Consider the following 26,177-nt stretch of genomic DNA (forward strand, 5'->3'; position numbering starts at 1 on the left):
CTAGGATCTCAGCGATCACTGCCTCATTGCTTGCGTCCGTAATGGGTCTGCGGTCAAACGACCACCCCTCATCACTGTCAAACGCTGCCTAAAACACTTCAGCGAGCAGGCCTTTCTAATCGACCTGGCCAGGGTATCCTGGAAGGATATTGACCTCATTCCGTCAGTAGAAGATGCCTGGTTATTATTTTAAAAGTGCTTTCCTCACAATCTTAAATAAGCATGCCCCATTCAATTTTTTTTTAACCAGGAACAGATATAGCCCTTGGTTCACTCCAGACCTGACTGCCCTTGACCAGCACAAAAACATCCTGTGGCGTACGGCATTAGCATCGAATAGCCCCCGCGATATGCAACTTTTCAGGGAAGTTAGGAACCAATATACACAGGGAGTTAGGCTAGCTTCTTCAAACAGAAATTTGCATCCTGCAGCACAAACTCCAAAAAGTTCTGGGACACTGTAAAGTCCATGGAGAATAAGAGCACCTCCTCCCAGCTGCCCACTGCACTGAGGTTAGGAAACACTGTCGCCACTGATAAATTCACAATATTTGAGTATTTCAATAAGCATTTTACTACGGCTGGCCATGCTCTCCACCTGGCCACCCCTAACCTGGTCAACAGCCCTGCACCCCCCACAGCATCTTGCCCAAGCCTCCCCCATTTCTCCTTCACCCAAATCCAGATTGCTGATGTTCTGAAAGAGCTGCAAAATCTGGACCCCTACAAATCAGCAGGGCTAGATAATCTGGACCCTCTCTTTCTAAAATTAGCTGCTGAAATTGTTGCAACCCCTATTACTAGCCCGTTCAACCTCTCTTTCGTATCGTCTGAGATCCCCAAAGATTGGAAAGCTGCCGCGGTCATCCCCCTCTTCAAAGGGGGAGACACTCTAGACCCAAACTGCTACAGACCTATATCTATCCTACTCTGCCTTTCTAAGGTCTTCGAAAGCCAAGCTAACAAACAGATCACAGACCATTTCGAATCCTACCGTACTTTCTCCGCTATGCAATCTGGTTTCCGAGCTGGTCATGGGTGCACCTCAGCCACGCTTAAGGTCCTAAACGATATCATAACCACATAAGAGACAATACAGTGTAGATGTATTCATCACCATGGCCAAGACTTTCAACTCTGTCAATCACCACATACTTATCGGCAGACTCAACAGCCTTGGTTTCTCAAATGACTGCCTCGCCTGGTTCACCAACTACTTCTCAGACAGAGTTCAGTGTGTCAAATCGAAGGGCCTGTTGTCCGGACCTCGTGTAGTCTCTATGGGGGTGCCACACGGTTCAATTCTCAGGCAGACTCTTTTCTCTGTATACATCAATGATGTTGCTCTTGCTGCTGGTGATTCTCTGATCCACCTCTACGCAGACGACACCATTCTGTAGACTTCTGGCCCTTCTTTGGACACTGTGTTAACTAACCTCCAGACGAGCTTCAATGCCATACAACTCTCCTTCTGTGGCCTCCAACTGCTCTTAAATGCAAGTACCAACTAAATGCATGCTCTTCAACCGATCGCTGCCCGCACCTGCCCGCCTGTCCAGCATCACTACTCTGGACGGTTCTGACTTAGAATATGTGGACAACTACAAATACCTAGGTGTTTGGGTAGACTGTAAACTCTCCTTCCAGACTCACATTAAGCATCTCCAATCCAAAATTAAATCTAATAGAATCGGCTTCCCATTTCGCAACAAGGCATCCTTCACTCATGCTGCCAAACATACCCTTGTAAAACTGACTATCCTGCCGATCCTTGACTTCGGCGATGTCATTTACAAAATAGCCTCCAACACTCTACTCAGCAAATTGGATGCAGTTGTCGTGTCTTTACTATCATTAACTGAAGGCTTAGTTTTTATCAAAGATTCTCTGTAATTATTATTACGCGATTTAACTGATTAATCATGTAACTGTAATTAACTAGGAAGTCGGGGCACCAAGGAAAATATTCAGATTACAAAGTTATAATTTTCCTAATATAATTTTCAGCTATTTTCATTTCTGATCAATGAATTCTTCTTTACCTCACATTAGTCTCATTCCAAACGTTGTGAATTGTTGGTTATCTGCACGAACCCAGTCTTCACTATGAGTCATCCATACATCAATTGTCTTAAATCATTTATTTATTAACTAACTAAACAATCACAGAAGTGCACAAACAAACAAAGTAAATATGGTTACAAGAAATGATAGGGGAATGTGTCCTAGTGGGCTAAACCGGCATGGTGGCTTATTAGACAAAAGGGGAGTGGGGGTCGACTGAGATGACAACACACAGTTGATAATTATAACAATTTAAATGCTAATCCTTTGCACATGAACGCTCACTCATTCGGGAACAATTGCAATCAATATATATATTTACGCTCAGTGTGTCGTCGGGGTCTCTGTTGAAAAGTTTGTTTCTGTTGGAGAGTTTGTCCGCCCTCTCTGTCGTGGTTAGAATGGATAGTTCAGAGTGACATTCATTCATGTCGTTATGGATAGATGTTTCGGCGGTTGTCGGTCTTCGCGTTCAATGATACCGAATTCCTAGCTGCAGACTAGTAATTAATATCAGACTTGTTTTTATTCTGTCGGTATCGATAGTCTAAGAGTTTAACCACGTGGGATGGTTAAAAGATTCAGCAGTCTGGTCTCAAACCTTGGCCCTCTCGTTATACAAAAATTAGATGTAAGCCTCATATCTGAGGCTATTATATAAACAGCGTTATGGTAATGTGGCCGTATTGTCTCCCATGAGTTTCACAATATTGTACCAAATGGACCAGTTCGTAGCTGGATTCTTCACCGATCTTTTATACCTTCACCAGAACATAAATGTTGCTCGGACAACAAGTTCTGTGAGGTGGAAGAAATTCCTTTGTTCTCTATGAAAATTCACTCTGTCTCTATACTGTGGCCATGAGGAGATCATCTCCAGGAATTTACGACCTCTCTTTGACCACAGCAGCCTGGGTGTAGGAGATAGGGGGATGGGGCTTGCTGTAGCCAAAGAGGGCAATGTCATGACAGTCTATCACAGTGCCATCCATTTTGTCACCAAAGCCCCATATACTACCCATCACTGCGACCTGTATGCTCTCGTTGGATGGCCCTCGCTTTATATTTGTTGCCAAACCCACTGACTCCAGGTCATCTATAAGTCTTTGCTAGGTAAAGCCCCGCCTTATCTCAGCTCACTGGTCCATCAGGTATATTTCACTGGTCACCCCCAGAGCCAATTTCTACTTTGGCCGCCTTTCCTTCCAGTTCTCTGCTGCCAATGACTGGAACGAATTGTAAAAATCACTGAAGCTGGAGACTCATATCTCCCTCACTAACTTTAAGCACCAGCTGTCAGAGCAGCTCACAGATCACCGCACCTGTACATGGCCCATCCAACTACCTCATCCCCATACGGTTATTTATTTTTGCTCCTTTGCACCCCGTATCTCTACTTGCACATTCATCTTCTGCACATCTATCACTCCAGTGCTTAATTGCTAAATTGTAATTATTTAGTACTATGTCCTATTTATTGCCTTTACCTCCCTTATCTTACCTCATTTGCACACACAGTATATATACTTTTTTTCTATTGTTTTATTGACTATATGTTTGTTATTCCATGTGTAACTGTGTTTTTGTTGTTTGTGTGGCACTGCTTTGCTTTTACTTGACCAGGTCACAGTTGTAAATGAGAACTTGTTCTCAACTAGCCTACCTGGTTAAATAAAGATGAAAAAAAAATAATAATAGGTTTGATATTGTCATTGACAAACTGAAGAACAGTAAGCCTAGCAATGTATGTAGCTAGCAGGTTTAATAATAAAATGATACAATTTGAAGATAATTGACTTCAATTGTATTTATTTATGGCAAGGTGATCTGGTCTGCTTGGCTAGCGAGGAGAACCTTTGTGGTCAGTGTTGCTAACTAATTTTCAGGGGAGGTTGCTAGAGGCAGTTCGATTTGTTGCTAAATGACGTGATATCATTGCGTAATAACGTAAAACTGCGTCATTACTTAGCGTCATTATGTAGAATACACAATAATGTTACTCAAATTGACTGGCCATCTCGGTGAAAAATATGATTTGACATTTGTTAGTTTAGATATGTTTGTTCATCACATTTTTATTTGTAAAAGTAATAAATGCAACACATTTTATATGATTAGATATTTTTATTTTTAAACACGACACTTAATTATTGAACAATTACATTTTACTTATTTTCTTTTTATCTAGTAAACCTACACATTCTGAACAATTATAGTTTTAAGCAGTGTATTGGTAGTTAGTTATCATGCCTGGCTGCAAAAGTGCATTGTGAGTGACGTCAGCAGCAGACGCTCAGCTCGTGCACAGGCAGCTGCAGTCAGCCAACAACGATTTGCAATTTGCAGAAATTGCTGCTGGCTGTGCACGAGCTGAGGTCAAAACGCACTTTTGCAGCCGGGCACGTGTATTGTGACCGAGTGTGTGACAGAGAAAATATTTTTTGTGCATTTTAGCGTTTAAGTCACTTTTCAAAAGTTACAAATACATTTTTAAAAGTAGCTACATTTGTTGCTAGGTGCCGTTATAAAAACAAGTTGCCAGGGTAGTCTGAAAAGTTGCTAAATCTAGCAACAAAATTGCTAAATTGGTATCACTGTTTGTGGTAGTCTAAACAGAATCCTTGCGACGTCCAACTTTGACGTGACCGCATTGAATTTAAACGGGTTGAGTAGGGTTTAGGCGATGGTATGCACCGAACATGTACCTATTTTGGATTTAGGCGACGGTATGGACAGAACATTTACCTATTTTCTTCATCATCCGGGTCACGCTCGCAGTTTGCGGATGTGATTCAAACGCGGAAACAACACGTTAGAAATGGTAAAAGATAATTGCCAGGGCTACTAGCCATTTTGTAATATAACCTGTATAGTGTTACTATTTATTTTATAGCCACAAGCCTATTTAAATTTCTACGGAATAGCTGATACAATTGCGTTAGGGAAACTCCAGAGACTAAGTGAAAGCCAGAAGAGTTGCACGAACTCGCTAGCTAGCTAGATACTAACATTACTTAACTAGCTGTAATCCCTCATGTCTGTATGGTAGTTACAGACAGCTAGCCAGCTATCACACTATCGTCGTTTTCATGTGTCGTGCATGGTTCATTTTATCACCCAGACGGATTATGAAAGGAAACGTAACTACCTTGCCTGACTTTCCAACCAGGCTGACCTATAATGCTGTTCTAATAATAGCTAGCCTATAGAACCCCACAGTCGAGGTGTCATAATACCCATAAAACCTAGCGGTCAAACAGGGAAATGGTTCAAATTTTCCACCATTCATTGTTTCCCATAGGGTATTTTAGAAACACTTAAAATAAGGTCTGTGTTTAATCTAGGCATCCCCTGGCGTGACGTTTAGATAACCATGTAAATCTCTCAGGCAAGGTGACTTGTCAATATATTCAGCTCTACTTTGATTCAAAAATGCTAATTAGCATCAAAATAGACATCATGCAATGTTACAAAAAGCTCCTGCATGTCATCTTTAGCTGGCACCTTTGGTAACAGGTACATTTTAAAGAAATTTCATTACTACATTTAGCCAACATTAGATAGTTAATCCAGAGATTCTTACCTTTGCCTCGATTCGGCAGTCTCCAGATCATCATGGCATTTGTGGTTGATTATGATAGCCACATTAGCAGCTATTTAGCGTTTCTTTTGTTAGGGGTAAATACTGGCGAATATATTTATAAAAGTCACTTTGTCCAAGAGAGATTTACACGGTTATCAAAACATCACGCCAGGGTAAGCCTACACAAAACGCAGCCCCTATATTAAGTGTTTAGAAAATCCCCTATAGGACAAGTGAACGGCTGAAAAATGATTGGAACCATTTCCCTGTTTGACTGCACACTTTTATGGGTATTATGACTCATGTGGTGGTACTTTATTATTATCTCAACAATAGCGTAATACAGTATTTTCTCAGTTTAACCTCACACATACATTTTGTCTTAATTTCTTGCAGGCAACAGGGACAGATCGAGCAGTTGGCATGGTCCTGGTTGGCTTCAGCCTCCTATTATTTACATACTACACAATCTGGGTCATCATACTGGTAGGTCACAGGAGGTTGGTAGTACCTTAATTAGGGAGCATGGGCTCGTGGTAACGGCTGGAGTGGAATGGTATCGAACACGTGTAACTGGTTTTTTTTGTCGCACTGCTTTGCTTTATCTTGGCCAGGACGCAGTTGTAAATTAGAACTTGTTCTCAACTGGCCAGCTGGTTAAATATAGGTGAACATTTTTTTTTTACATGGAGGCTTGATGCCATTCCATTTGTGCCGTTCCAGACATGAGCTGTGCTCCCCTCAGCAGCCCCCTGTGTGGTAGTTATAGCCTAGCTACAGATTGTTACACCAGATAATGTGATTAAACTAAAGATTTTTTATATCCATTACTGGGAGTTACAGGATAGGTACTGTTTGGTGTAGAACAGAGAATTTTCGACCAACCTTGGTGATACTGGCGTCGTTCTCCTGTTTCCACGAATCAACGATTAAGACAGTATTGCTAAGGTTGGTCGAAAATTCTTTGTGCTACACCAAACAGTATCTATCCTGTAACTCCAAGTAATGGATACCAAAAATATTTGGTTAAATCACATTATCTGGTATAACAATCTGTAGCTAGGTATAGCCTAGAACTGCTATTCTGGTCCAAAATTGGTTTGTGCTGTCTTGCCAACCAATGGGTCCATCCATTTGAATTCAATCATCTTTTGACAGCACGCCTTTTGATTAGAAAAATATTTGCCCATTGTAGAAGTGCTCAGAAAGCTGCTTTTTGGGCCTGAATGCCGAAACATTAAAGAAATAAAGATGCTGAAAGTTGACCCATTTTGTATACACCACCATACCATGAGACATGTCTTCATCACTGGAAAAGATAAACGGTTGAGATTGATATCATTTAAAAGCTTACAAACAGAGTTAGCAAACTATTTTATAATTTGAGATTTTTTTAATTTTAATTTAAAAGAACATGTTTTAACGTAAATGATCTAAAAACACCAACTAATTTGTTGTAGTTTAGGCCCTATTTTACGTCATCTAACGTTATTGTGTTGTGCCGGCCATCGGTTGAGACACAACATGCTCTTGAAAACAGGGTGGGTGTCATGTTTTAGCTGATAAATGTACTAAAATGGGAATGAAATTTCAACTTTCAAATGGTACTAGAAAGATCGTTGGAGGTCCACACATTCGAGAATGTTGACTTTGCATTGTAATTTGCAAATTAAACTCGTTGCCAGAAATCCAATAGAAGATTATGTATTGTTTGTTTCTTCTAACTTGTGGGATATTGTACCTTTTCCAGCCCTTCGTGGACAGCGATCATGTGGTCCACCAGTATTTCCTTCCACGGGAGTACTCTGTCATTCTACCTGGGATTGCAGCATTGATACTGCTGCTCTGTGTAGGTGAGCTCTTGAATGCTACATTAGATGGGTTCTAATCTAGTGTTTTGCTCCCTTGCCTGTTCCCTACTCTCAGCATGTCCATCTAAAAGGACTGGATATACATAGGATGTAAGGCATTCTGCTTGTTCACAAGGACCTCCCTGAGCTAGGTGCAGCTGAGATGACCATCTGATGGTCTACAAATCACATAACAGCCTAACTGGGCATGAACAGATCCATATGCAATACACCCAAATTGGTGAATATGTGGCACCTACAATGGTGGCCAAATATATTGGTAGCCTTGCACTTTTCTTAAATAATTCCCCATTTCTTCTAAAATAAGTTGAACTTGGAAGATAAAAAACATTTATGTTTTTTATCCACACGTTGTTATTGGATTGTCACATGGCAGAACCATTTTTTGGGGGGGAACTTAAGTTTACAATGTTTAATTAAGAAAATTTAAACAAATGGCATGGACACAATTTTTGGCACCCAGGAGCTAATATTTGGTTAAACATCCTTTTGCGAAGATAACAACAAAACAAAGTATTTTAGCCATCTATGAGCTTGCTAAACCTTTCTACTGGGAATTTGGCCACCTTTTTTAGCTGCAAATGACTCCAATTCTTCAATGTTTTGAATGTTGCCTTCCACCAACTGCTGTTTTCAGATTTCCCCAAAGGTTTTTGATGGGATCCAGATCTGGATTCCTCGCTGGCCACTCCAGAACATTTTTGAATTCTTTATTTGGTTATTGGTTAACATAGTGCTGATGTATTGCCAAATTTTGTTTCATTGGTCTACAGAACATTTCCCCAGGATTTAGGCATGTTTAGATGGGATTTTACAAAGTTCAAATGGTCTTTCTTGTCTCTTTCAGCATTGGAGTCTTCCTATGTTTACCAATGACCAAATTAAGCATTCAAAGAAAAGACCAACCTCCCTACAATCAAACATGGGGGAGGTTCACTAATGCTTTGAATGCTTTGCTTTGATGCCTCTGGTACTAGGGGCCTTGAACGTGTGCAAGACATAATGAAAACAGCAGATTATCAAGGTGTTTTGGAGTGCATTGTTCAACCCAGTGTCTAAAAACTGGGTTTCTGTTGAAGGTCGTGGGTCTTCCAGCAGGACAACAACCCAAACACACATGCATTTTTTTTAAAGCCCCTTGGAATGGTTCAATAATAAACACTGGACTGTTCTGGAGTGGGCAGCGACTGCTCCAGATCTGAATCCCATCCAAAACCATTTTTTTTTTATATAAGGGAAAGGGAGATACCTAGTCAGTTGTATAACTGAATGCCTTCAAATGAAATGTGACTTCCACATTTAACCCAACCTCTCTGAATCAGAGAGATGCAGGGGGCTGCCTTAATCAACATCCATGTCTTCGGCACCCAGTGAACAGTGGGTTAATTGCCTTGCTCAGGGGCAGAATGACTGATTTTTACCTTGTCAACTCTGGGTATATGCCATTTGTTTACATTTTCTTAATTAACATTCCCCTCCCAAATAAATGTTGTTTCTGCAATGTTGACAATAGAACAAAGGTGTGGAGACCAGACTTTATTTAAATTCAACTTATTTTAGAAGAAATGGGGAATTAATTAAGAAAAGTGCAAGAGTGCCAATATATTTGGCCACCACTGTAGTTCAGTCTGGTCTTGATGAGAACAGTGACCTTATTCTTCTCGTTTTAAGAGTAACCACAGATATTCTCCTCTCCTCAGGTACCTTCATTGGAGTGGTCACCAGGAAGAACCGCAAGCCTAAGGTGGACTAAGGGATGGTGTCACAGAGACGCTGTCAGACGAGTCAGGATGTATCGCTAGTAGTTATGCTAACAGTAGCTTCACTAGAACCTCCCTGGTCCAGCGCCTTGTCTTGCCTTACATTCCGTTGGGAGAAATCAAAAATAAAGTCTGGCTTTTCTCTGACAGCTGATGAAAACATCTAATGACTGAAAGACATAAGACAAGACTTGAAGAGCTGCTGTACACCAACACCTATCCCTCTCCTTATTCAGACCCACAACCTTGTGGTTGGCAATGCATGTCAGAGATTGACATTAAAGCCTGAAAGGCACTTGCCCATCGGGCAAGTCAGAAGTCTTTTTTTTTGGTTGCTAAAAGATTATGATCACTTCCCTGAAAATGTAAATTAGTTATTTACACACAAACTGCCATTTATGGCCTGCCTGTCACCTACACATAGGGAAGGAATCAGACCAGTACTGGAATTCTTTGTATTTTGGTTGTTATCAGTAAAAACATTAATAGCAGGCTCAACTTGCCCGACTGCCATAAATGCCATAAATTGTTTGTCTTTTGTGTAAACAATGGGAATGAACCAGAAAGATCAGCTTTAGGCTACTGGAATTCTTTTCAGTTTGATTTCTATATGTATTCATTTTTCATTACATGCCCATTGGGGCAAACTCAGAGCAGGCCAAACTTGTGCAACTGCTCACTTCACTTGACCCAGGCAATAGGGCAACCCTTAATGTCAATCCCTGCATGGCTGCAGATGCTATATTTATCCTTAAAGAGCATTGTCACTTTGCCAGGGATACAAAATTCAAAAGGCACTCGCACATCTGAGCAATCCTATTTGCAGGTGCATGGCAACAATTGAACAAGATGAAGGAAAAAGGAAACCGCACACTGCTCTTGATAGTATCACTGATCTTTAATAAGCTTACGCGTGAGGCCTTCATCAGAACTTTTGTTAATTTTTTAATTTTTTTTGAAATTTGCACTCTTATGTAGACCTAGCCCCACCCACATCTGTTCCACACATCGAAAGGGGTTGGAGGCAAAGGAAAAAAAGGGATGAAATCGATGTGTCAGTATACACTTTCACTGTATGTGGTCAGCCCTAGATAAAAACCTGGCTTCATAATGTGGAGAGGAATTAGATTAGCTGATTTTGTGGAGTACTATATCAGATTTGATCAAAGTTTCACTGGCGTCCCATTTCACCACATTTTGGATGTCTTTTCAGGCACTGTTTTAAGACTTAAAGATTTATTTTGAGTTCTTAGTTGCTAAGAATGACCAATGTCAATTGTTTAGTTAGTAACTGTAGTCTTCACGGACTGAAAGGGCCCAATTGAAATCCAAACATATTTATTATGTCCACACAAGCACTTGGTATTTTAAATAATCATTGTGGCAAATTAGGAAATCTGTCATGCTTTTAAATACCATTAAGTGCTTGGCTAGTTCAAGTACCAGATAACATAGCATCTGATATGATGGACGATTTTCTAAAGTCTGTTGAGCAAAACAAGGTCTAAAAATGTGGATGGTGTATAGGGTTAAAGGTCCTCTGTATTCACAAAATAAAATTGTTATATTAATAATTCTCGCACAATTCATTCAGGATTTCAATGTTTAGAATGTGGTCTATTAATGAGAATTGATTCAAATTATCATGTTTTATTGTGTAGACTATGCATCTACGATTTAGGTCATATAATTGATCACATCAAACTATTCCTCGTAAAATGTGTCATATATGGCGTTTTTTATCATCTGTGTGCCCGCATTATTTTCAGGTCACAGACATGAGCTAATAATGCTTTGTGAAAGGAGATTTCTGGTGCAGCTTGTTGGGGGTTCCGCGCAGTGTCATTATCGCCACATCCCCGCTTGCGCGCATTCATTGAAAGAACGGATTGCTATGTCAATCGTGGATAGGAGGAATGCGCTGATCTCGGGAACTATAGAGCAGACACGGGAGGACCTGAATTAGTGGCATCGATGAGCCAAACTGAGGCAAGAATCTTCATATTTTGGAATATCTATTACTAATGTTAACGCAAATATTATTTTAATATTGCATGTTTTGTTAGGATATGCTTTTGACTATATGGACGTAGCCTACTGTAGTTTTTTTAGTCGTGCTAAATTTACCCGTCGGTATCCCATGCGCGCAATGACAGGAGGTGGATAGACGACAGAAGGATGTATCCGAATTGTGTGTGAAAAGTTTAATTTGGCAGGAAAGAATAACACCATATTCAAACCATCCGGCCAACATTATCAGAAATGGTTGGCTGTATCACCGTTATGCGCATGCAATAACCCTTTTTAGCCTATTGTTTTATTGTATAGCTAGTCCTATAATATACCATATATTATTGTATACTCTACACATGTATAGAGTATTACTATATGGCAAAAGGTGTAGGCCTACTTTATTATGATGGTATACTGCTGTGGGTGTGGTGTCAACTCTGTTCCACTGGTCAGTGGGTCAATATAGAGCAGTGCAGATACTCAAATTGGACGGAGTCCTCTTTCAAAGATTCTGCATGTTGATAAAAAAACAACCTATTTTCTACCCTATGTTTTATCAATGGTTTATCCTTGATTCATCATGATTTAACATAATAAAACTACTAATTAAACGGTTATTTTGCTAATAGATGCTTGAAGCTGGGTACTCTCCAAAACAAGGACCTCATTAGTTACAGCCACTGTGCTTGAACAGATAAAGTGCCCCTAGGGCTTGCAGGGGCGCATTGAGAGCAACAGCTTCATCTAGGCCCTAGGGACTTGAACAGACTTGTTCCTCTCCTGCGTGTTGTCAAGGAGACAGCTGGTTGATCCATGATCACTGATGGTTCATATTTACATACCCCATGTGGGGGAAGGAGGGATACACTAGCAGGGCTGGACTGGCCATCTGTCATTTTGGGAAATGCCAGATGGGCTGGTTCATTTTTAGCCCAGTGGGCCTGTCTAACTCAGGTTTTTTGTGCAAAATTATACATTTTTGGCTAATAATGTGGGCCTTAGAGAAAATATGGCCTGGTGTAGGGGCCTTGAGGAAAAAGTGGGCCAGTGTGGGAACCTCAAGGAAAAGAAGGGGCAGGTGTGTTAGAAATGTCAGGGCTGATTTCTGGTCCCAGTCTGCCCCTGTACACTATCCTATATTGACAGTCCTTAGTGATTTCTGGTCTCAGTCTGCCCCTGTACACTAGCCTACAGTATTTTCACAGTCCTTAGTGATTTCTGGTTCCAGTCCGCCCCTTTACACTAGCCTATATTCACACTCCTTAATTATTTGGCTAATAATGGGGGCCTCAAGGAAAAAATGTCCTGGTGTAGGGGCCTTGAGGGAAAAAATGGGCCAGTGTGGGAGCCTCAAGGAAAAGAAGGGGCAGGTGTGCTAGAAATGTCAGGGCTGATTTCTGGTCCCAGTCTGTCCCTGTACACTAGCCTATATTCACAGTCCTTAGTGATTGCTGGTCCCAGTCCGCCCATCTACACTAGCCTATATTCACAGTCCTTAGTTACCCTCTACTCGCCTGTTCCTAACAGGAAAGGCTTCTGTGGTCAAATTTATGTGGCCTGTTCGATTTCACTGTCAGTTAATATCAGGCCAATAAAAGCTCTTCATTCTCTGAGGCCTATAGAGCCATTGCACTTTTGTTGCGGTGGTCACTTTTTGCATGCCACAGGCAGCCCAGGTCTCTCTACGACACGACTGTTATTTTCAACCTCTGGTTTGCCCAGCAATGAGTTACCTCACGCCAATCGATAGGAAGACCAACTTGTGGGTCCAACTGGTCTTACCTGCGCAGTTGTCTTTTTTTGTAAATGGCATTACATTTTAATGGAGACAAACAGCCCTTTTAGTGATGTGGCATTTTGTAGAGATGGTTGCAAGTGCTGGTGCTTGAGCACTCATTCTGGTGTGTGTGTGGCATCCCCACCCCAGATGGAGATGTCTGGGGTTCCGGCGGGGGTGACACGGAGGACTGGGACAGTGAAGAGGACGATGTGGGGGGGCCTGAGGCAGCAGTGGAAGCTACTGGGCCTGTTTGAGATTGACCAGCAGCACGAGTTCTACAGCCTCACCTCTATGATGAAGGAAGGTCTCTCTGCAGCCGTGCAGACCACCATCGACAACCCACCACCGGTGAGCACCAACCACGGGTCACATTAGGTGTGGTGCAAGTATTCTAAGTACATTTTACTAAGCATGTTTGCACCAAGTTAAAAATCTGACCTGTTTATTTCAGTGGAGGATAGAACACTTAAAACAAAGGTAGAACACGAGACTGTCTTCACTTACACCTTGTTTTTAACCCTTTGTGTTTAATGCCCTGTGTACAGGTATTTTACAAACGTCACACCCAGTGCAAACACGTGGTAGATTAAGATGTTTTACAAGGCTCACAAGGGATAGACAGTTTGATCTGGGCATCGTGTTGTCAGCGTGCATAACCATGTACAGTGGTCTGAAACTAGTCAAAAACAAGTTTTAAATGGTCCAAACAAACAACAATATACCTGTCATATGCCATTGTCAACATTTTCATGTTTGGTTATAAACTGGATACATTTTGATTTCCTGGTAGCGGGTAACTGTTGACTCACTCCACCTCCATCAAGTTCGCCCAGAGGACCATGAGAAGGTCAACAGGGGTGGGGATGTAACATGAACAAAAGGAGCTCATCAGATAGAGCCATGCTCCATCCACCTGTATTACTCATGGCTTATGGCCCCATACAGAAGAACCCTGGGTCATGTTCATTAGGCAGCAAACGGAAGAAAATGGACTGGAACAGGGAGTGATTACCTGGACTTTTCCAATAAGAAAGGCTCAAATTGTTATGGTTCTCATCCGGTGCCCTCAGATCGACCAAAAGTCATCAGCACCAAGGTCATATGGAAAGTTGCTAAGTATCCGGTTTGGAACAGAGTATTTGGCTGAGCTAGGGGAGGTGGCCATTAGTAGCTTGTGCATTTGCTTTGTTTAACTGACAAACATTGTTGTTATATTAGCAACCTGATCTCAGAGCATTTTGTATTATTCTGTAAGTAAAACCGAGACACCCCATTTAGTATGATATGTTACTTTTTCGTATGGCATGTATTAATTTGTGGATGTCTATCACCCATTTGGTATGATATGTTACGAATTCAATTCGTATTATATGTTACGAATATGCAAAACATACAATATGTCATGAATTCTAGATAGGTGGCTAACGTTAACTAGGCTAGGAATTAGGGTTAAATAAAAATGTAGGAGTTAGGTTAAAGTGTTAAGGTTAGGGGAAGGGTTAGCTAAAAGGGTTAAGGTCAGGGGAAGGGTTAGCTAACATGCAAAGTAGCTAAAAAGTAGTAAGTAGTTGAAAAGTTGCTAATTAGTTAAAATACTAAAGTTGTCTGTGATGAGATTAGAATTCTCAACCTTTGGCTTAAGTAATCATCTGTTTAATGTAACCATACCAAACATAACGTAATATATCATAACATATAATATTATGGCCACCCGAGTGGCGCAGGTGTCTAAGGCACTGCATCGCAGTGCTAGAGGCGCCACTACAGACACGGGTTCGATCCCGGGCTGTATCACAACCGGCCGTGATTTGGGAGTCCCATATGGCGATGCACAATTGGCCCAGCGTTGTCCGGGCTAGAGGACGGTTTGGCCGGAGTAGCTTTACAAGTAGGCCGTCATTGTAAATAAGAATTTGTTCTTAACTGACTTGTCTAGTTAAATAAAGGTTAAAAAACATGGGCTGTCTTGGATTTACGAACAGAATAATACGAAATGCTCTGCGACCAGGCTGATATTAGAGCCAAGTGGGACTTGGATGTGGGTGTAATCATGAGAACTTATTTGCAGAAACCATTTTACATTGGCGTTTGGTTGCTGTGCCGGATCCTATGGTGCTGAATACGTTTTTTTAGATATTTTTTATTTTTTTACACACACACACACACACACACACACACACACACACACACACACACACACACACACACACACACACACACACACACACACACACACACACACACACACACACACACATTCAAATGGAGCCTCCTGCTGACTCAGCAGTGTGATACATGAATGTCCAGTCTGTTGTCTCTTACTCACGTATTATCTTACACACACACACACACCCTGTTGACCCACCTCTGGTAGCGTGTTAACTAATTTTGTGTCGCAATGTTTAGATTTCATGAAAAGTTGAGAGGAGTTCAACAGGAAAGGTATCTGTACATTTTTGTTGTTGGTGGACTGTCACTGCTGTTAATTGTCTTTTTTTCATATTTAAAAATGTAGCTGTGTAGAACATTCACAGAATGTTAGTAGTGAATACAACATTTAAAATAGTGAAAACATAAAACAAATGCCTTCTTTTTACAATGCAAAATGTTAGATATATCTGACCCACAGTGATTGTAGAAATGTTTATTGCTTTGCATAATTGGTATATGTTACAGGTAACCATTATTCCATTTTCTTTTTAATTTTTTTTATCATAGGATGAATTGTCAGAAGATGATTACAGATTGGAAGTCACTCAAATACATAAGGTATGCTGATTTCCCAAAATCTCTCTATCTCTTACTGATACAGAGGAGTTTGTCTGTGCAAACATCAGGTATCTAAATAGAGCCAAGATATCTTGTGGAGTTCCTCAAGGATCTATTCTTGGGCTGGTTGTTTGACCTACATCCATGACCTTGCTGCAGTATCTATCACCTTATTTCCATTACTGTTTGCTGATGATACCAATCAGATCTGAACTCAAAATAACTCTCTGTCTCTGTGTGTGTGTAGGACTTTAAAATGGAGACATTTGCAGGGCCAGTGTTTGCCAGCTTGCGTCGCTCCCTGGGAATGACAGAAAAGGAGTATCAGCATTCTCTCTCCTTCGATGGCTCATACCTGCAGTTCATCAGCAACTCCAAAAGCAAGGCTGACTTCTTTCTGACGTGCGTAAGCATATTCTACTCCTCTCTTTATCTCTCCCTTTCCTGCTAGTGTATATCTCTCTCACCACACATAGACATACAGCAATAGTGAAAATATAGAAGAGTTACTTTGTTAGTCCTATTTTGGTATTTTATTATGGATCCCCATTAGCTGTTGCAAAAGCAGCAGCTACTCTTCCTGGGGTCCACACAAAACATGAAACATAATACAGAATGACATAATACAGTACATCAATAGACAAGAACAGCTCAAGGACCGAACTATATACATTTTAAAAGAAGGCACACGTAGCCTACATATCGATGCATAAACACAAACTATCTAGGTCAAATAGGGGAGAGATTTTGTGCCGCAAGACCCCTGCTGGCATGTCTGGTGCGATAAGTGTGTGCGTCAGAGCTGTGTATAAGTTGACTATGCAAACAATTTGGGATTTAACACATTAATGTTTCTTATAAAAAGAAGAAGTGATGCAGTCAGTCTCTCCTCAACTCTTAGCCAAGAGAGACTGGCAGCATAGTATTTATATCAGCCCTCTGATTACAATTAAGAGCAAAATGTGCCGCTCTGTTCTGGGCCTGATCTCTGCATCTGTCTTTCTCTTCCAGGAACGATAAGTGTTTTTTCCTGAAGACCCAGAATAAGAGAGAGGTGAAATTCCTCTTGTCCAATCTGAGAATCTACATGGAGCACCTAGAGAAGTATCCCCATTCACTGCTGGTCAAGTTCTTAGGTAAGACTAACAGGATGGACTCTCATGGAAAATCTTTGTATCTGTTTTTAGTTCTCTTAGCTACCATAGCTTTGCATTTGACTGACTTTCGGTTTGTTTTCAAGGTGTCCACAGGATAAACATTTCCCATAGGAGGAAGGTACAGACTGACTATAGATTGTTATTCATAGGCATAGTGTGTGTAATTATCTACAACTTTGTTCATGCCTTGTCTTACCCTTTTCACAGAAGTACTTTATTGTAATGCAGAGTGTTTTTTATCCTGACGATCGAATAAATGCCAGGTAAGCCTGTTTCAGAGTTAAACCAAAAAGTCTGGAGTAGGGACTATATTACAGGCTCTGGTAGCAATACTGCTATATTGACTTTGTTCTCTGTTGTCTTTTGTTGCAGGTATGACATCAAGGGTTGTGAGGTGAGCCGGTGGACAGACCCCGCCCCTGAGGGTAGCCAGGTTATTGTTGTCCTCAAGGACTTGAACTTCAAGGGCCAGTATATCACTCTGGGTAAGAGGAACGAATCCTGTCATAGTATGTTACAGCAAGCGTTATTTCACATGTGTACCAGATGACTGACTACAATGAAAAAAATACTTTACAGGTATATTGTAGTAATTGAGATAGGCCAGTGCCTGCTTATAGCAGAGTAACATCCATTTTAATAACCCATATTATTACACTGTAACAGGTAGTAAGTGGTACATGCAGTTATTTTATATATATGTTTGTGCTGATAGACCAGCAGCGGCCGTGGCTGCTCCGGCAGGTGGAGATTGACACGTCGTTCTTGCAGAGACTCAACGTGCTGGACTACAGCCTCCTGGTGGGCCATCAGCCCCTGCACCAGGACGAACGCCACCAGGGACTCTCTTTTGCCACCCTTATCATGCGCACAAAAAAGTGGGTGGAAATTGTATTTTTTTTCAATTATTTCTTGATGTTTACCCCCTCTCCTCCTTAACCTTTTCAGATGGCTGTTGGTTTCTATTGACTCTGGTTACCCCTTCTCCTCTTTAACCTTTTCAGATGGCTGTTGGTTTCTATTGACTCTGGTTACCCCCTCTCCTCTTTAACCTTTTCAGATGGCTGTTGGTTTCTATTGACTCTGGTTACCCCCTCTCCTCTTTAACCTTTTCAGATGGCTGTTGGTTTCTATTGACTCTGGTTACCCCCTCTCCTCTTTAACCTCTCAGGTCAGTGATCACTGGCTCAAGCCCCACCCATGCGGGCATGCCCACTGTTCCAGGGGTGGTTCCAGAGGAAGACTCCACCCTGTCGATGTCAGAGATGGATGGCGGGACAGGAAGTGGCAGCGTTGCCGAATCACGGGGAGGAAGTGACCCGGGCAGTGCCCTTTCCGGGAGAACCTGTACTGAGCAGCCGGCCGGGTCGGTCACAGATTCGATGGTGCTCAGGGACTTCCAGGCCCAGAACCGCCGGCTGCTGCCCAACTTCAAGAACCCGCTACACGTCATTGACGGACCGGAGCATCGCTACTTTGTGGGCATCATTGACATCTTCACTGTCTACAGCTTCAAGAAGAGGCTGGAGCATTGGTGGAAGAGACTGCGGCACCCAGGGCAGGCCTTTTCCACCGTCAGTCCCACCTCTTACTGCCTTAGGCTCTGCCAGTGGGTACAGGACCACACCAAGTAGACTCAGAAAAAGGGGAGGATGAGAATGGTTAGTCCCAGTAGCAGACTGTCTGCCCAAGAACAAACGTTTGCATGCACACAAGTTGGACACTGACCAGAGACATGAAGCTATGCTTTTAAAGCACTATAATTTCAGATTGATCAAGGATCAGTTACTTTCGTGTTTCCACATCTCCAAACCAAAGCTAAAACAAATATAAACCATTATATACAAATATAATATTCACCATCGCAAATTCATGGGTTTCCTTTTCATATTCTTTGTTAAGTAAACAAAGAAAAAGGTGCGACATTTATAATCAAGTGCTATGAATTAATTAGCTGATTCTCCAAAGTATAATCGTTTTTTAATTGTTGAAGTTCAATTAGCAAGTGAATGCTGAAAACCAAATAATTGTACAAATTTGCCACCTCATATGGATTTTTTTATTTATTGTACTTTGAAGTGTTTATACCTGTGCAATTTTGTTGTATTTTTAAAAGCTGTGTTTTCACTGTTCAACTGACCAAGTGAATATACTCTCCCGATATGATTGTGCAGTATATATATATATATATTTTTTTTGTATTCTTTGTGCTGTCATGGCAAGGTCAGTATAAAGGGTTAACGTTTAAAAGTGATGACAAACGGTAGTCATAAAGGTTCTGTTCCCCTGCTCAGACATTGCTGACGCATGTCAGATCTTACAATGCCTGGATAAATATTTTACATATCAGCTAACCACATCATATGTCATAGCAATCTGGTGCCCGACTGCACAGTCGATGACGGGCACGCAACCATTGGTTGATGCATGCAATGTCTGAACAGGGAAACACAACCTTTATAAGACTGCCTGGTTCTTATGATGACCAACACATTTTTTTAAAGGGAAACTTCACTTCTGGAAATTGTATCTTATTTTTGACTTACCTAAGGAAGAACCTGGACACCCTAGGTAACACCGTAGGGAAGTTGAAAATACACAAATTGAACTATCAGAAGGGATATTACTCACACTGCCCAGTTTTTATGGTGAAATGTAGGCTAAAGACTTAGTCTTTCTGTTAGAAAATATTCTATCCATGAATATAATTGACTTTACATCCTATTTGAATGTAAGATGTAGCATAAAAAATATCCACACAAAGTTGGGGAAATAAAATATCCTATATTTGAGAACTAAGTTATGTGGTCATTTTTACAACATATTCACTAATGTAAGCTACTTCGTAACGGTGTGGATGGCTAACTCTAATCCACCATCTATACTCTCTCCTGGCTCAACTTGTTGACCCCTGGTAAAGTCATGTTGGTGCCTTCTGTCTATAATAGCCGTGTGCTGAAACCTTTGCTCAATGCATAGATAACTTTGAGTTAAGGTGTGTGTGAACTTTGCTTATTTGCTTACAGACTTGTATCTAACTCTCTGAAGGTACCCTCTCTCTAAAGGTAGTTCAGTGGTTCCCAACCTTTTTTGCTTACTGTACCACCAACTGAATTTTGCTCTGCCCGGAGTACACCTGAAGTACCCCCTCAAGTCCCTAGTTGGGAACCACTGCTCTTTTTTATTTTTATTTTTTCACCTTTATTTAACCAGGTAGGCTAGTCGAGAACATGTTCTCATTTACAACTGCTACCTGGCCAAGGTTAAAGCAAGCAGTGCGACACAAACAACAACACAGAGTTACACATGGAATATCAAACACACAGTCAATAATACAATAGAAAAAGTCTATATACAGTGTGTGCAAATAAGGGAGGTAAGGCAATGAATAGGCCAGAGGATGATCGAACACAGCCCGGAAACGGCGAGTGAACTCCAGGTAGTGGCCCCTCGCTGAGTCGGGCCCGTTCCAAACGACGTTGGCCCACTCCAGGGCCCTACCCGTCAGGCAGGAGACGAGGACACTCACGCTCTCCTCGTCTGAGGGAGGAGGCCGAACGGTGGCCATGTAGAGCTCTAGTTGTAGCAGAAATCCCTGGCACCCCGCCGCCGCTCCATCGTACTCCCTCGGAGGGGTGATGCGCAGAGCGCTGGCACCGGATCCCACTGGAGGAGATGGTAGAGTTGTTGGTGGGAGGGTAGGTGGGGTAGTAGGGAGACCACTCCTCTCCCAACGATCCATCCTCTCCATTGTTTGATCTATTGCTGATCCGATGCGATGGAGGATGGACGTATGATGAAGGACTCTCTCCTCCATCGTGGGGAGAGGGGTGGTCGCTGCTCCTGCTGACTCCATCTGGTGGTGCGGGCTTCTGTAACGTTGGGTGAGTGAAATGAGTGAGGAGTCTGATGCAGAGAGCGAAATTAACGGGAAAACGCTTTAATATCCTTCAAATCGTAACCGGTCCAAAACATGGGTGAATGCCCAAAACACTGGCGCTTAACCAACCCAAAACCTAGACGCACACTGGACAGCGAAAAACCCAAAACCAAAACACGATACATCACCAAACGTAACAACCAACAAGCCCGCACAAACACCAGCGGGCAAAACAAACTTAAATAACACCCATCCCAAAACCCCAACAAGGAACAGGTGAAAACAATTAGACAAAAACAAAAGGGATCGGTGGCAGCTAATAGACCGGCGACGATGACCGCCGAGCGCCACCCGAGCAGGAAGGGGAGCCACCTTCGGTGGTATTCGTGACAAGATTGTAGGATGGGGTGTTAAGCATGTCCCAGTTTAGGTCACCTAACAGCACGAGCTCTGAAGATAGATGGGGGGCAATCAATTCACATATGGTGTCCAGGGCACTGCTGGGGGCAGAAGGTGGTCTATAGCAAGCGGCAATGGTGAGAGACTTGTTTCTGGAAAGGTGGATTTTTAAAAGTAGAAGCTCAAATTGTTTGGGCACAGACCTGAATGGTAAGACAGAACTCTGCAGGCTATCTCTGCAGTAGTTTGCAACTCCGCCCCCTTTGGCAGTTCGATCTTGTCGGAAAATGTTATAGTTAGGGATGGAAATTTCAGGGGTTTTGATGGTCTTCCTAAGCCAGGATTCAAACATGGCTAGGACATCCGGGTTGGCAGAGTGTGCTAAGGCAGTGAATAAAACAAACAGGGAGGAGGCTTCTACTGTTAACATGCAAGAAACCAAGGCTTTTACGGTTACAGAAGTCAACAAATGAGAGCGCCTTGGGAATGGGAGTGGAGCTAGGTACTGCAGGGCCTGGATTAACCTCTACATCACCAGAGGAACAGAGGAGGAGTAGGATAAGGGTATGGCTAAAGGCTATAAGAACTGGTTGTCTTGTACGTTCGGAACAGAGTCAAAGGAGCACGGTATCTGGGCACGGTAGAATAGATTCAAGGCATAATGTACAGACAAAGGTATGGTAGGATGTGAATACAGTTGAGGTAGACCTATGCATTGCGTGACGATGAGAGAGATATTGTCTCTAGGAACATCATTTAAACCAGTTGAGGTCACCACATGTGTGGGAGGTGGAACTAAAGGGTTAACTAAGGAGTATTTACAGTGAAATAAGGCAATAATTACTAACCAAAACAGCGATGGACAAGGCATATTGACATTAGGGAGAGGCATGCGTAGCCGAGTGATCATAGGGGTCCAGTGAGTGGCTTGGCAGACTGGAGACACAGCGATTCAGGCAGCTACAGGGCTAGCAAGCTAGCAGAAGGGCCTTAGAGGGACGTTGCAACGGAAGAAGTCAGTTGTAGCCCCTCGTGCTGTTACGTCGGTAGACCAGTCATGATGGATCAGCAGGGCTCCGTGTGGTAAAAGGGTCCAGGCCAATTGGCAAAATAGGTATGGTGGCCAAAGAATTTGTCCGATGGGTCTCTTAAGCTAACAGTCCGATATGCTCTAGCCAGCTAGCGGGCCGCGGCTGCAGTCGTTGCAACACCAGAGAACCTTTAGAAGGGCGATGGTTAGGCCTACAGAGGGAATGTTTGTATTTCTGAACTCAAATATAATAGTATAGATTAGAATACCAATCCAGGGGTAACTTCAGGTGTGGTATTCTGATAGTCAAACGATAAAATTTATTTTACAAAGCTCTTTTTACATTAACGGTTGTCACAAAGTGCAGCCTAATACCCCAAAAAGCAAATAACGCAGACCCAGAAGCAGACTCAGAAAAGTAATAGCCCAATTCAGAGAGTATATTCTGCAAAACAGATACAGTATGTATCAATCAATGTTCCTTTATAAGCCAAATTTATGACAGATACTGCACTATATTTTATTCTATATGCCAAGTCCGTCACCTGTCACCTCTCTGATGGCCTCACGGCTGCCGTTTCACTTCTGACACCAATGTAACAAATTAGCAGGGTAGTCCCGACCGGGACACGACTCCAGGTTTTTTATTTTATTTATTTGACCTTTATTTGATGTGGAATTGAAAAATGGTATGTTTGAGAGGGATGAGGCAAACCATCTAATGCTGTTGTGCCCTTGATCAAGGCACTTAACCCTCCACAAAGTAGAACTGCACTGTTAGTCACATGTTGTCAACCCTCCATCTAGAAAGCACCTAGGTCTGCAGGCTTGGCTTTTGATCCAGCCCTGAAACATCCAAGTCTGCTTATCAAGGTCCTGTTGAGCACGGATGTTTAGGCTACAATGTGGATCACGTGTGAAATGCTTGAAAATGTTTGTGATATCAACAGAGAGGTATATTTCCTGGTGACTTAAACATTGACTGGCTTTTATCAAGCTGCCCACTCAAGAAAAAGCTTCAAACTGTAACCAGTGCCTGCAACCTGGTTCAGGTTATCAGTCAACCTACCAGGGTAGTTACAAACAGCACAGGAATTAAATCATCAACATGTATTGATCACATCTTTACTAATGCTGCAGAAATGTGCTTTTAATCAGTATCCAAATCCAACAGATGTAGTGATCAAAATGTAGTAGCCATATCTAGGAAAATCAAAGTTCCAAGGGCTGGGCCTAATATTGTGTATACAATCATTTTTGTAGTGATTCCTATGTTGTTGATGTAAAGAATATTTGTTGGCCTGTTATGTGTAATTAAAAGTAAAAATAAATATTTCACCTTTATTTAACCAGGTAGGCCAGTTGAGAACAAGTTCTCATTTACAACTGTGACCTGGCCAAGATAAAGCAAAGCAGTGCGACAAAAACAGCAACACAGAGTTACATATGGGAAAAACAAACGTACAGTCAATAACACAATAGAAAAAGCAGTATACAGTGTGTGCAAATGAAGTAAGTAGGTAAGGCAATAAATAGGCCATAGTGGCGAAGTAATTACAATTTAGCAATTAACACTGGAGTGATATATGAGCAGAAGAGGATGTGCAAGTAGAAATACTGGTGTGCAAAAGAGCAGAAAAACAAAAACAAATATGGGGATGAGGTAGGTAGGTGGTTGGTACAGCTGCAGCGATCGGTAAGCTGCTCTGACAGCTGAAGCTTAAAGTTAGTGAGGGAAATATAAGTCTCCAACTTCAGTGATTTTTGCAGTTCGTTCCAGTCATTGGCAGCAGAGAACTGGAAGGAAAGGCGGCCAAAGGAAGTGTTGGCTTTGGGGATGACCAATGAAATATACCTGCTGGAGCGCATGCTATGGGTGGGTGTTGCTATGGTGACTAGTGAGCTGAGATAAGGCGTGGCTTTACCTAGCAAAGACTTATAGATGACCTGGAGCCAGTGGGTTTGGCGACAAATAAGTAGCGAGGACCAGCCAACGAGAGCATACAGGTCGCAGTGATGGGTAGTATATGGGACTTTGGTGACAAAACGGATGGTACTGTGATAGACTGCATCCAGTTTGCTGAGTAGAGTGTTGGAGGCTATTTTGACATTGCCGAAGTCAAGGATCGGTAGGATAGTCAGTTTTACGAGGATATGTTTGGCAGCATTGGTGAAGGATGCTTTGCTGTGAAATAGGAAGCCGATTCTAGATTTAATTTTGGATTGGAGATGCTTAATGTGAGTCTGGAAGGAGAGTTTACAGTCTAACCAGACACCTAGGTATTTGTAGTTGTCCACATATTCTAAGTCAGAACCGTCCAGAGTAGAGATAATGAACGGGCGGGTGGGTGCGGGCAGCGATTGGTTGAAGAGCATGCATTTAGTTTTACTTGCATTTAAGAGCAGTTGGAGGCCACAGAAGGAGAGTTGTATGGCGTTGAAGCTCGTTTGGAGATTTGTTAACAGTTTCCAAAGAAAGGCCAGATGTATACAAAAGGAATGGCAAATAAGTCCGGCTGCACAAATGTACTGCAAATTGAGAAAAAGTGACTAAACTGAATAAAACGAAGAAGAAACTACACTATGAAACAAAGATAAATGACAAAGAATTATAGTAAAAGGCTTTGGAGCATATTAAATGAATTTTTTGGGCAAAAGGGAAACTCATTGAATTAGATGGCTCATTCATCACAAAACCTACTGATATGGCCAATTACTTTAATGATTTTTTTTCATTGGCAAGAGTAGCAATCAGGCATTACATGCCAGCAACAAATGCTGATATTACACATCCAAGAATAACTGATCAAATTATGAAAGACAAGCATTGTAATTTTGAATTCCGCAAAGTGAGTGTGGAAGAAGTGAATATTTTTTTGGTCTATCAACAATGACAAGCCACCAGAGTCTGACAACTTGGATGGAAAATTACTGAGGATAATAGCAGATGATATTGCCACTCCTATTTGCCATAATCAATCTAAGCCTACTAGAAAGTGCCCTCAGGCCTGGAGGGAAGCAAAAACAGTTCCGCTACCCAAGAATAATAAAGCCCCTTTTACTAGCTCAAATAGCCAACCAATCAGCCTGTTACCATCCCTTAGTAAACTTTTGGAAAATAATGTGTTTGACCAAATACAATACTATTTTACTGTAAACAAAATGACAACATACTGTCAGCACACTTATAGGAAAGGACATTCAACAAGCATGACATTTACACAGAATGACTGATGATTGTCTGATGACTGATGAGAAAAAATTATAATCTAATCATTCACTAAATCCTAAACCTCAACTAAATCTTGTAATAAATCATGTGGAAATTGAGCAAGTTGAGGTGACTAAACTGCTTGGAGTAAATCTGGATTGTAAACTGTCATGGTCAAAACATGTTGATACTACAGTAGCTAAGATGGGGAGAAGTCTGTCCATAATAAAGCGCTACTCTGCCTTTTTAACAACACTATCAACAAGACAGGTCCTACAGGCTCTAGTTTTGTATCACCTGGACTACTGTTCAGTCTTGTGGTCAGGTGCCACAAAGAAGGACCTTAGAAAATTACAATTGGCTCAGAACAGGGCAGCACTGCTGGTCCTTACACGGAGAGCTAACATTAATAATATGCATGTAAATCTCCCATGGCTCAAAGTGGAGGAGAGATTGACTTCATCACTACTTGTTTTTGTAAGAAGTGTTGACATGCTGAATGCACAGAGGTGTCTTTTTAAAATATTAGCACAGCTCAGACACCCATGCATACCACACAAGACATGCCATCAGAGGTCTCTTCACAATCTTCAAGTCAAGAACAGACTATGAGAGGCGCACAGTACTACATAGAGCGATGACTACATGGAACTCTATTCT

At 41.8% G+C, this 26,177-nt stretch overlaps 2 protein-coding genes across 4 annotated transcripts; both read left to right on the forward strand.

The window, feature by feature from the left end:
- The first annotated feature begins 4,722 nt into the window (after positions 1–4,722).
- LOC139408404 (dolichol phosphate-mannose biosynthesis regulatory protein-like) lies at positions 4,723–10,849 on the forward strand. 2 transcript variants are annotated; one of them, XM_071152243.1, is made up of 4 exons: positions 4,723–4,885; positions 6,044–6,133; positions 7,398–7,500; positions 9,219–10,849. In XM_071152243.1, the coding sequence occupies exons 1-4, from the start codon at positions 4,883–4,885 to the stop codon at positions 9,269–9,271; spliced, it is 249 nt and encodes an 82-aa protein (XP_071008344.1). In that variant the 5' UTR covers positions 4,723–4,882; the 3' UTR covers positions 9,272–10,849. The 2 variants fall into 2 exon arrangements, with proteins under 2 accessions (XP_071008344.1, XP_071008342.1); XM_071152241.1 differs by having other exon boundaries at positions 4,874–5,204.
- A 167-nt stretch (positions 10,850–11,016) lies between these two features.
- On the forward strand, positions 11,017–19,796 carry LOC139408403 (phosphatidylinositol 4-phosphate 5-kinase-like protein 1). Of its 2 annotated transcripts, XM_071152240.1 has the most exons (10): positions 11,017–11,267; positions 13,219–13,419; positions 15,790–15,840; positions 16,088–16,242; positions 16,852–16,976; positions 17,081–17,115; positions 17,205–17,260; positions 17,370–17,482; positions 17,713–17,875; positions 18,169–19,796. In XM_071152240.1, exons 1-10 carry the CDS (start codon positions 11,253–11,255, stop codon positions 18,629–18,631), a joined length of 1,377 nt encoding a protein of 458 aa, XP_071008341.1. In that variant the 5' UTR covers positions 11,017–11,252; the 3' UTR covers positions 18,632–19,796. The 2 variants fall into 2 exon arrangements, with proteins under 2 accessions (XP_071008341.1, XP_071008340.1); XM_071152239.1 differs by lacking the exon at positions 11,017–11,267 and having other exon boundaries at positions 12,992–13,419; positions 18,169–18,754.
- Positions 19,797–26,177: the final 6,381 nt, after the last annotated feature.

The sequence above is a fragment of the Oncorhynchus clarkii genome, chromosome 5 (assembly GCF_045791955.1).
Source record: "Oncorhynchus clarkii lewisi isolate Uvic-CL-2024 chromosome 5, UVic_Ocla_1.0, whole genome shotgun sequence".
In the NCBI taxonomy this organism is placed as follows: Eukaryota; Metazoa; Chordata; class Actinopteri; order Salmoniformes; family Salmonidae; genus Oncorhynchus; species Oncorhynchus clarkii.